At 43.3% G+C, this 12,247-nt stretch overlaps 1 protein-coding gene across 1 annotated transcript in view; it reads left to right on the forward strand.

The window, feature by feature from the left end:
• Nucleotides 1-4,541: 4,541 nt before the first annotated feature.
• Nucleotides 4,542-12,247, forward strand: part of IFT80 (intraflagellar transport 80) — a gene marked incomplete at its 3' end in the record, with an annotated part of 28,024 nt that continues 20,318 nt past the window's right edge. Inside the window, exons 1-3 of the mRNA XM_082287964.1 lie at nucleotides 4,542-4,648; nucleotides 7,158-7,268; nucleotides 9,097-9,165. Coding sequence (XP_082144090.1) covers nucleotides 9,138-9,165 — 28 coding nt within the window. The 5' untranslated portion in view covers nucleotides 4,542-4,648; nucleotides 7,158-7,268; nucleotides 9,097-9,137. The remainder of the gene's footprint in view (nucleotides 4,649-7,157; nucleotides 7,269-9,096; nucleotides 9,166-12,247) is intronic.

A 12,247-nucleotide genomic window follows, 5' to 3' on the forward strand; every position in this document is an offset into this window, starting at 1 on the left:
TATAGCAAAGACTTGACTCTTAAATAATTTAAATCAAAACACTCTGCTCACAAAATACAACACAACTCCTCCTGCCAGCATTCAGCATTTCACAGAGAAAGCAAAACGAAATACCTTCATCTAGCTGGGATGTTAAAGCGATCTGAGCAAGGACGAGCATTACAAATGCCATCAGCTAGCACTTCAGCACAGCTCCCCAAACGGGTGGAGAGAAAGCACCCGATGAGAAGAAAAGACGAGTGAGGAGCGAAACTCTCCCCAAAGAGTTGAAATCGCAGCAAGTGGCGAAGTGAGTTCCCAGAAAAACAGACATGAGAAAGTTTACTTCTCACAAGATAAAAAACTGACGTGGTTAGAAAGTCATCTTACAATTGGTGCCAATCATTTGACGTTTTCAGACCTACCCCCAACCCACACTCTCATGAGAGTCCTTCATTTGGGACAATGGGGGAGGGGGGAAATGAGACACAGAACTCATTTTCAGGCAATTTGAGTCTATGCCCCCGTTCAGAAGTGTTCCGCAATGGCTGTCTCAGACAATTACAGCCTCTCAAAGCACATTTATTTATTATTTTTTTTCCCAAACTGCTCCACTCCAACAGAATTGTGCAATATAGACCTATTTACCTTCCCAACCCTTCCCCCCCTCGGATACTTCACCAGAATGAACAAGCCGAACTACTTGACCTCAGCTTTCATAGCGGGATAAATCAGTTGCCACATAGTCTCTAACAAATTTAACAAATTCGTGCCCAGCCCCTCCCCCGAGCCAGCTCGAAGGTGTTTGGTGCAAGCATCTCTCCTGCCAAGCGCCGTTTTCCTTACGGGGATGGCGAAAAAAGAGCCAGAGACGGACAGAAAAGCTTCCTTATTAACAGCCGCTTAAATCTGGTAGCGACGAGCCCTGTCAGTGACAAATCTGGGGATTTTTTAAAGCCTAAGGAGCCCGACTGCACCCTTGTCACGCTCTTTCCAAGTCACAGAATCCCAGAATATTCCGAGTTGCAAGGGACCACCGAGTCCAACTCTTTTAAGTGAATGGCCAATCGCTAAGAGCTTTCTTGGCATTTTTCTCCCATCCTTCAACCATCAAAGCAGCAGGCAGAGCCGGGGCTAGAAAGGTCCCTGCTCTAAGCAGATTAAAATCGGGTCTCTCTTCTACTCAAACGCGTCCCTGAACTTCCCCGTCCTCCGCGGATCGCGGAGCCGCGGTCCCCGAGGGTCCCTAAGGGCACAGCGGGAACCTTGGGCTGCACAGCCCCTCTGTGACCCCTCCTCAAACCCTGTGCCGACAGCAGCCGGGACGGACCCGCCGTGCCTGGAGCCCTCGGAGGGACTCTCAGCGGAGCAGCCCGGCCCGAGGAGAGGCGCTGCCGCCGCTTTTGCTCCCTCCGGGCGAGGAGGGAAGTGGGAAAAGAAGGCGCGGGGCAGAACCCGCCATCCCCTCAGCAACCTTCGCCTTCCCCCTCAGCACCCCCTATCTCCCCTCTCAGCACCCTCTGTCTCCCCTCAACACCTCCAGCCTTTCCGCTCGGCACCTTCCCTTCAACACCCCCTGTCTCCTCATTAGCACCTTCCCCTCAAAAGTCCTTTTCTCCCCCTCAACACTCCCAGCATCTCTTTTCTCCCCATCAGCACCACCCCCTCAGCACCCCCTGCCCGGGGCAGCCCCCTGAGGGCACCTCCTCCGCCGCGAAGCCCCCCCAACCCCACCGCCCGGAGGCGAGCCACCATCGCTTTCTCCCGCCGAGCTCGTACCTGCTCGTCCCGGCGGCTCCCTGCCCCGACGAGGCGGCGGCAGCGCGGGCGGCTCCAGTGCTGTAGAAGCTCGGCCGCTTCCACACTCGAAAATGGCGCCGAAACAGCGAACTCGAACCGAAATTCGTTAGAAAAGCGCGGGGCAGGCTGGGACGGGAGGGGCCGGGCCCGCGGGTTTGAACGGCACCGCCGCCCCCGCCCGCCATCTTGTGTTCGTTACGGCAGGGAGGGGAAAGCGCCCAGAAATCCGCCGGGAGCGGCTTTTTGTGGGGAGAGACGGAGGGAGGGGAGATATTAGGGGCTGAGGGTGACACGGTGACACTGCCCCGCGCCCGTGCCGGCGGAGAAAGGGTTTAATTTTAACTTTAGAAGTAGGTCAGTGGGCGGCGCTTGGTTGCTGGGCGGCGCGCGCCAGTTTAAATATAATAAAAAAAAAATTATAAAAAAAAAATTTTAGAAGCGGGAAAAAAAAATTAAAAATTGTGTCAGCGCGGCGATTTTGAAGCGGGTTTAATTAATTTACGGGCGGCGCCGTGGCACCTTGGTGGGGGGGCGGGGGGGACCCGTGAGGTGGCGGAGGAGGACGAGGAGGATGCAGTCTCGCGAGAAGTCGCCATAGAGACGGCGGCGCTTGGCGGCGGGGGGAGCGGGTCCCGCCGCTCCGGAGGCGACGGGAGCGGGAGCGGGAGGTGGGATCATCCCGGGGTCCGCCGGGAGCGGCAGGCGGGATCGTCCCGGGATCTGCTGGCAGCGGCATCCGCCGGGAGCGGGCTCTGGCCGCCGCTCTGCGCGCTGCCTCCCGCTGCCCGCGCAGGTAAAGGCGCGCTGGGGAGGCGGCGGCCGCCGTCCCCCTCCCCTCGGCTGAGTCACCGCCGCGGTGGGCGAGAGGGTCGGGAGCCGTGACCCTCGGCTGGGCGTGGGACGGACGGATGGAGGGGAGGGAGAGCTCCGGGAGACAGCTGAGATCCGAGCGGGGAAGCCCCGACCCCCGGCTGCTGGCGGCCCTGAGGTGGGGGGTGGATAATCTGCTTCTTGGAAAGCTGGAAACTGAGGGAAAAGCGGGTGTTGGCACGGCCGGAGAGCGGGCGGTGGGGACCGCGGCTGCCCCGAGAGGGTTTGGTGTCTCCTTCTCCGTGCCCCCGTCCCGCCGGCTGCTTTTCCTTCTCAGCATCCCCCCCATCCTGCTGTGGCATTCCTTCCCGGTGCCCCCATCCTGCCGCTGTTTTCCTTCCCTGCGCTGTCCCCATCCCGCCCTCCTGCTTCTCTGTCCCGCCCGCTAGTTTTCCTTCCCGGTGCTCCCTCATCCTTCCCTCTGGCTTTCCTTCCCTGCGCTTCCCCCATCCCGCTCTTGGCATTCCCTGCTCTCCACACCCCGCTCCTGCTCCATCTCCTCCGCCGTCCCTGATCCTCATCCCCTGGCCAGCAGCTCCGGATGGGAAAGGGAGGAGGCGTGAGGCGCTTTGGCTTCTCCGAGCCGGGATAATTCCTGGTTATTGCCGCATCTCTCCTAAAACTCCAGCGGAGCCGCTGCTGGATTCCTTGGGAGTTGCATGTAGGGAATACGTGGGCTGGTAGCGATGGATGTACCTGTGGATGGGCCCAGGGTGGCCGTTCAGCCTTTTAGCGGCACATGCAGAGCAATTAAAATGCATTAAAAGTGATCATAAAGTTCGAGGCTTTGAAAAGAAAATATCAGGTTTTCCCTTCCTGGCTGTGTCAGCACAAGGAAACTCCAGTGCTCCAGCCTCTGATGTTTCATACTTGATCTTAAAGGTCTTTTCCAACCTTAATAAATCAAGGATTCTCTGTTCACAGGATCTTTTTTTCTTTAAGTTGTCCATATTCAGTTGGATAATGGGAAAACAGAATTCCCTTTAAACTCAAGTCTTTCTTGGTGCTTATTTTTCCCCAGTACTGATGTACTATTACTTCAGAACTTTTTATTTTAGTGGTATTGTCTTTCTTTTTAATTTTGGCTGCCTATGTATGCATATATATTATGGTAATTATACATACTTATATATGTATTTTTCTTTTATTACAGTTCTAACACATGGTTTTAATACTCTGAACAACTGAGATGAGACTGAAGACTTCCCTTTTAAAGGAGCCAAAACATATCCTTTGTCACAGAAAAAAAACTTAGAACACCATGTTCAAGCCCTTCCAGAAAGTATTTTTTATTGTTGCAATTACAGTAAAATACTGGTAAATTGCAGATGTCTTATTTCCCTGTTTTTCCTTTGTTCCTCTTGTCATTGAGTGCAGCCTTTAAGGACAGTGTTTTAAGAGATGTTGAGCACTTATATATGATGTGGTGTTAATAATCCAACACCTTTGAATGATAGCTGGGTGTTTTGAACTTGTATTTTGTACTAAGACCTTTCATTAGCCCGACATTTTAGCCGTGTTTTGATAACTTTACATCGTGATAAGAATTATATTTTTACATGGTAGATTGCTTTATATGTGGCTGAATTTTTACCAGCTCTTCTTGGCACATAAGAGCAAAAAAAAAAGAAGAATTTTTTTTTTTATATAAAGCATTCCAGGCAATCTTAAAATAATCTTCCTGTATTGTCCCTTCAGTTTTGCATAGCTGAGATGGGATATTTTGTCAGCTTATTTTTAGGAGTTAAACGTTTCATATTCCTTAATTGAATGAAACATAAGGAATTGGTGAGCTGTGTGGGATGGACAACAGCTGACGAGCTCTACTCCTGCAGTGATGACCACCAGATTATGAAATGGAACCCTGTGACCAGTGAGACCACTCGAGTGGTGAAGCTTCCAGATGATGTTTATCCCATAGATCTGCACTGGTTTCCCAGAGGGATTGGTGGGAAGAAGCAATCCCAGGCTGAGAGCTTTGTTCTGACAAGTTCTGATGGTACAGCAGTTTGAAAATATTTATTGTTTCATACCCTTTAGTGCTCGTGTCACTCAAATACAAGATGTTATTTGGGGAACAAGAAGCTTTGAGGATTGCTTGGGATGGGTTTTTTTTCCTTTCTCCCTGAAATGATTTTGCACACAGCCAGGTTTTTCTTCCTGCATGAGTTTTCCTGCACCAGCTTATTCCTGCAATTTTCCTGCAACAGCCAGTGCCTCTCTGTGACAAGGATTCCTCAACCCAATGGAAAAGGAGCATAATGTCTTTAAAAGGTTGCCTTAATTCCTGCTTGAACTGCAGATGTTTGAAATCAGAGCAAATGTAAATTTAATCCCCTTGGGTTTTCTTCTGAAATGCATCTCTTGGGGGATGTTGTTCTTTTACTTCCTACTTACATTGGTCGTGTTGCTATTTTTTAACAAAAATGAGGAATATGTTTGGCTTTAACCTTCAAATTAAGCACTAATCATAAGTGATTAGAATTTTTTTCATCTTTTATTGATAATTTTATATTAGGTCAGCATTTAAGAGTGCATGGAAGTTAATGAACAAAACATACATATTTTATATTCTCTGTCTGTATAGGCTGGGAGTCTCTCACTGGAAATTCCTCCAAAACTGGGGAGTAATTTTCAGGTTGAGGACAGTTCTGGCTTCAGTACTTAATAAAAATAAAGAAGCAGTATTTCACAAATGGGAGATGTAAAGTAAGGTTAAATTGAATCACTTCTACCTACTCCAGGCACGTGGCTGAAGTTTTCCCTTTCTGTGTAGTAAGTTGTAATTTGAAAGTCTCTGTTCCCTCAGTGTTAAGCTGAAGAACAGAAATCCATGGAAATGGAGAAACCTCCACGTGGGAATGCAATAAAAAAAGCATTTGACTGTCAGCAATTGTAAATTCCCGTGTTGGAAACGCAAAGAAGTTGCAGAAGTAAAGGTGATATCCATGAAAACGTGATCTCCCCTGTTCTGCTGAGGGATTGTGATACAGTTTTAAGGGATGATCGCATTTTTTCCAGAGAATTCTGGAAAGGTGATCCTGCTTTTACACATGACCATGTTCTTCCCTGCTCAGCAACAATTTTCTCTGTTTCCCTCTTTGGAAGGGGCCTTGTGAAAGATGTAGGAGCTTGTGGAGTGGGAGAGGATGCAAAAGATTGGGAAAAGAGTCGAATGTCGAATGGATAACAGGATTTTGTCCCATACTTTGACCTGACCCATTTTCTTGGTATTTTGACCTCTCCAAAGCATTCCCAGTTGCCTGTTCTTCCATTGGAATTCCATTTGTCTCTTATGTGTTGAGGAATTGCTTACAGAACTATTCAGGGATTCTCATTAGGTCAATGGATGCTGTTGTTTCAGTAGATAAAGTCCCACGGAATTCTTTATATCCTGAAAAAAGTAATGGCTCTGAGGAGCTCAGCCACTTCATGCTGAGTCCTGTAGGTGATGGCATGGGAATATTCCTAGTCCTGGGACATTGGGTTTAAGGATTCTCCAGTGAAAAAGGTCTTGGATACAGATGGGACGAAGACACTGTGCATGGAACAAGGAGATCAGAAAATAAAAGATGTTTTTAATGTAAAAGCAGAAAAGGCCATTTTGGCAATTGATTTGGAGAAAAAAGCGTTGAATTCCTCTGAATCCAGTAATGGCTTGCACATGAAACAGGAGAATCTCAGACCTGAGAGGTGTTCTGTACAGTAAGTGATGCATTAGTTAGATAAATTCTCTTTTATGGTTATCAAATAATGGAATGCATTAGATGAACACCCTGGAAGTGTTGGATGGGGCTTGGAGCAACCTGTTCTATGGAAGGTGTCCTGCCCATGGCAGGGCTGGAATGAGATGGGATTTAAGGTCCCTCTCAACCCAAACCAGGCTGGGATTCCATGATACTTTAAATTATCAGTTCAAATAAACTGATTTATCAAACCATACTTCTTCATCAGCATTAAAAATCTTTACCTTGGAAATCTTGCATGGGCAGAGGCTTGGCTGGATGATTGTGCCAAAAGTTCAGGTCACTCAGGAACTTGCTTGTAGTGGTTCAGTCTGGCAGTTTAGATCAAATAATACTAAAATAATATGATTTTAAAGTAGTTACTTTGAATAACTGGACTGTTCATTTTTCCAGGCTCTCCACTGTCTGCTCTTTGCTCCAGTTTAAATTTGATCTTCCTGGATTTAAGCAGCATCCCTTATTTGGGAAGAAAAACTTCCTGATCCTTCTGTTGAAATCATTACAAACTTTGGGGTTGGCTGCTGTGGAATTCCATCCCAGCTCCATCATGGAAGCAGGAATAGTTCTGATTTTAGCTGTGAAAAACAGTTGGATGTTTTCTTTGTACTGTTGGTTTCTTGGTTTGTGAGTGTGTTTTCAACAGAAGGTAACAGCACTGCTGTAATAATACATAATGCAATTAATAATGTAATGCAATTAATGATTTAATATATAATTGATTACCTACGATTATATGAATTACACACTGTATCTTTCATTTAGGGAAATTCCACTTGATTTCCAAGTTAGGAAGAGTGGAGAAAAGTGTGGAAGCACATTGTGGAGCTGTCCTTGCAGGAAGGTGGAATTATGAGGGAACAGCCCTGGTCACAGGTGAGCATTCCTGTATTAATGAACTGCTTTGAAAACTAAATTAATAAGCTAATTATTTTTGGTCTTAATTATCACTGAAGTTGTTATCACCTTGTTTACTAGGAGTTCATTTTACACTATTTAATTAATGCTGTTTAACTTAATGTTGCCTGTTTTAATTAATAGAAGTCGTAGTAAAAATATTTCTCTTTTTTAGTTTATGTCATCCAATCTGCTTGAAAGGAAATGTTTTAATATCAGAGTGCTTAGATGGTTTTGTGGCTGTTCTGAACTTCAGAAAGGAGAGTATTTGATTTCTTTTTTTCTATCTGTTACAAGGAGAAGTTGCTAAGTTGGTACATTTATATCCCTGCACGTTCGGCCTTTTTTAGCCAAAGTTTACTGAGGCCTCAGTGATCTTGAATATTCCTGTCCTTTTATTCCTTAATTATCAGTAATTATCACCTGCAGCCTGTCTATATTGATGCTAGGAGAGTGGGCCCACAATTTTTTTATCCCTACACCCTTTTTTGTCCTAAGTCTTTTGCTAATTAGTTGCTTTTGGCATTTTTTGGTCCAAAATTCTATCTTGGTGTTAAGGGAATCTGATGAAATTCCCTGTGCTGGACTCCTTGCTAGGATTTCTGGTGGTGTCAGCCTCCTCTGCAGCCTCCTGCTGATGGAGGACAGCTGATTCCTCTGGACAAATTCCAGCTCAGGCCACAAGAACTGAAAATAATTTTGGATCTGCTCATTTCCAGACCCTGAAATGCTGCTTCAAGGAACTCTGTCTGGCCTGTTCCTCTGAAATCCCAGAGGGACAGAAATATTGTTCTTTTTAAAGACAGCTTTGCCTCAGGAGCTTCTCCAAAGACAAAGTCAAAATTGTCTTTTGAATCCCTTTTTTTTATGAGACTGCATAACACTGACACTTTTTTTGGGAGTGTGGGAATTCATCACCACTTCCAGTTTATTCTGAGAAGATCAACTCCTCTTATACCACAACTGTACTTGGAGGAAGAGTAAATAAATCATTGCTACTGCCTCATTTAAAATACATTTATGGCTGTATTTCAACAGCATCAAATGTACACAAATAAGTTTTAATTTTGACAGGGTTTTTTTTACATTTTTTAAACATTTAAAGCTATCTTGGCCAGATATAAAAAGCAGATGTATGGTAAATAAATGACCTTTGAATGGAAGACTCCATTAACTTCTAGGTGTACCTTTTTCCTCATTAATTGAATCTGGGAGGCCTAAATTGAAGGGCCAGAGCATTTTAAAAATGACACCACACCAGGAAATCTGTGCTGTTAATAGAGCCCTAGGTGTGTTGGGTAGTGTTTAACAATTTAATCTTCAGTAAATAAACTGAGTTATTGGGTAACACACAGTTATGGCAGGAAATTGAAGCTGTCCAAACAGAGTTATCTTCCCTTTCACCATTTATCAACTGTGAAACCTCCAGTTCAATCCATAAAATCTGCTCCTGCTCCCCTGGGGCTCCTCAAACTCCTTTAAGCAGCCTCTGGGCCATTGAAGGAATCAAAAATACAGAATTTGGGATACTTAAATTGTGATGGACTTTGCATTCCCGGGAGCAGCTTCAGAAAAGACTTGAGGGATTTTCAGGAAAGGAAGATTTGTTGATAATAACAAAAGAACCATCTTAAATATTTTTCCTTCATATATTTCCTAGTGCATGTTTGAAAGACTAAACAAAAGGAATTCACCTGGAAGAAAACCTGGATTTATTTTAGCTCAAGTGTTTTTCCTGAGTAAATACAAATACATTTGTTAGACTGATTATTGCATTGAATGTGCTGATTTCTGTGCTCCTTTTCAGTTGGGGAAGATGGCCAAGTGAAAATCTGGTCTAAAAGTGGAATGCTGAGATCCACTTTAGCTCAGCAAGGTGAGTTCGTTTGCTCAAAGCTCCATCAGAACTCATTCATTTGGGTTATTCTGAGATGTATTTAAATAACAGACCCTAAATATGGCACTGATGGTTTGTTCAAGGGAGTAAGGCCTCAATTAAAGTTAAATGGAAATTACAGTTGCATTTTAATAAGATTTTAAAAAAATGTTTCGATTTTCAAATTAAAAGTATTGCAATATTTTTAGGCAGCAGTCTCAGTCCCACCCTAAGGATTTGGTGCCATTTCAGTGAAGATCCTCAGCTAAATTTTGTTTTTCACACTTCATAGATTGAGCCCATGTGACCTTCTGACATTTTTGAAGAAACCACATGCACCTGGGTTTGGGTTAAATGTCAGACCCTTATCTCTTTCTGAAACAAATTATCTGAGTTCTTTCAACCTGGAGAAGGCATTTTAACCACAGCAGTGAATGTAAAATGTATTTCAGTTCTTTTAAGGAAGTTCACATGCACATGCAGTGTTTTTCAGGTAAAAAGCTAAACCAGCTGAATGAGAATTTTTAAAAAAATTAAAATTGAAGCACACTTTACTATTTCTCAGTTTATGTTGTCAAATTTTTTTGTGTATAACTGCTTATTTGAGGTTTGAAAAAGCTTATGAAGTAAATGATATGCTGTAATTTGAAATAGGAATTTTCACCCATCTCTGCAAGTTTCTGGTGCAGTACAAAAGCACCGAGTCTCCATGGAATAACTGTCACCTTGTATTTGTGTTTTCAACAAAAAATCATCTGAAACCCTTTAAATTTAGAGTCAGAATCCCACAGCCCCCTTTGGAAGCACTGCCATAGCTGGGATCAGGACAGGATTCTGCGGGAATGATGATGTTTCAGGGAGGTGCATCGTGTTCAACCAATTTTTCCCTTCCTTTATCATCATGAGAACTGAAAGGATTCCCATTGCCAACATTCCTTTGCCTCATTCCACTCTTTGTATTAGAAATAAATTCTCAGGCTCGTATTTTGGGATGATGATCCATGTGCCTGTTCTATCCTTGGCCTTTATTCCTCCTTGGATTCCCTCAAAATGCTTCCTTTTGTACTCCTTGTCCTTACCCTGAAATGTTATATTTGGGCTTCCACAGTCCACTGATCCATTTTGATGAGGAAACTTTTTTCCATGATCTCTCAGATAATGTGTTGGGAACCCACAGGATTTTCATGGAGTCATGGAGCAGTTTGGGTTGGAAGGACCTTAAAGCTCATCCCATTCCACTCCTTCCATGGCAGGGACACCTTCTACTGTCCCAGGCTGCTCCAACCCAACCTTGGGCACTGCCAGGGATCCAGGGGCAGCCACAGCTTCTCTGGGAATTCCATCCCAGCCCTCCCCATCCTCCCAGGGAGGAATTTATTCCTGATATCTATATTCTCTTGGAGACACCCTCACGAGATCTAAAATTGTCTGAATTAGTGTTCCTCCTCCTGTGACAGTCCAAAATCCCACACAAACTCTTGGAATTACCAAAGTCTCTGTTGTGGGATAAGAAGCTGGATCTTCCTCCTTCAAATCCCAATTTTGTGCCTTTCTGCCTGCTTTTCTCCCAGAGTATTCCTTCCTGCAGTGTTTATCCCTGCAGTGTGTCTGTTCCTCAGAGTTTTCCAGGGTGTTGGCAGTGTTCTCCCAACCCAGTCCTTGTTAAGTGCAGAAGGAAATGAGTTAACTCAGCTCCTGCTGTTAAGCCCTGGAAATTGTGGTTAAGTACTCAGGCATCATAAAAAAGGGAAACATTTGGTTTAAATAGAAAAGTCTTCTGATTGTTAAATCAGCATTAGAACAGGACAAAAAAATTGAGTTTTATTTAGAATTTCTGCTCCAGCTGGTGACAGAATTTATGGCATTTTCAACAGGAACTGCCAGGAGGAAAACAGCCAGTGCCACATTTATTTAATATATGTTGTGTTTCTGTGACTTGTCTGCTCTGATGGTTGACAAGTTAAAAAAATCTTTCATAATTCTGTATTTTTAAGTAATAAAATGCCCTAAAAGAAAATATATGAAGTACAGAAATCTTCAGGAGCAACGACACCAGGTCTCAATTTAGAGGGTGAATATTTGGGAGCTCAAATAGAGTTTAACCATAATAAAATCAGCTTTTTGCACAGAGAGAAGTGGGGAGATATGATTTTAGGGCAGTTGGAGCAGTTCAATCACTTAATTATCTAAATCTTATCAAAATATTCCCATACAAAAATATTCCTGGGTCGTTTTCTGAAAGAGAAAATGCCAAAATTGTCATTGAGGATTTTGTCTTGTAACAGCATTTTTAATCCTTTTGGGGTTTTTTATTACCATAAAGTTACATTTAAAATTGTTTATTTGAACAATTATAATTCAGTTGCTCAGTTTAATACTTGGAGATTCTTTTTACTTAACTTTCTTAGTTTTATTTCAAGGAATCAAGTAGCAAAATCCTTTGATTTTTCTTCAGAGGAGACAATCCTGTCAAATAATGTGGAAAATATTTGCATAGTTGGCAAGTCCGACTTTTTAAAATTCTTTTTTTTTCCTTGGATGTTTTTCCACGTAATTTTTGCTTTATTCTGTTTTCAAAAAATCTAATTTGAAAACTGGAACATGATTTTAAAATGGAACAGTCAGCTTTATTCCAGATGAAAAATTCTGCGAGTTTCAATGTAAAAAAATTTCAGTTAATTGGGAAAAAAATCTGTGAAGTCTCTGGGCCAGTTTTATTTATTGTCATTTATTTTGTAAATTATTTGTGTATGGGATAGTTGGGGGTTTTGCATGTGCAGCAAAACAAAAATATGTGTTAATTATGGAGCCTAAATATCTTAAAAAGAATGATTTAGGTGTAATACAGAACTTTCTACTCACATTTGTGTTCAGTCTCACCATTTGGGGTGAAAAGAATTGTTTTCTGCTGTCTCTTGGTGAGTGTTATTTTGATTTTCTGTATGTCTGGAGTGACAGTTGTGGCTTAAATTGCAACAGTGGATAAAAGCTGAATATAAATACAAAATGCAGCTATTTCCTGTTGGTTTTCTGGACTTGTTTAAAACTGCACACTTAAAAGTTTTAGAAATTGGTAACGTGG

The sequence above is a fragment of the Coloeus monedula genome (genome assembly GCF_965178545.1).
Source record: "Coloeus monedula genome assembly, chromosome: 10".
NCBI classification, from domain to species: domain Eukaryota; kingdom Metazoa; phylum Chordata; class Aves; order Passeriformes; family Corvidae; genus Coloeus; species Coloeus monedula.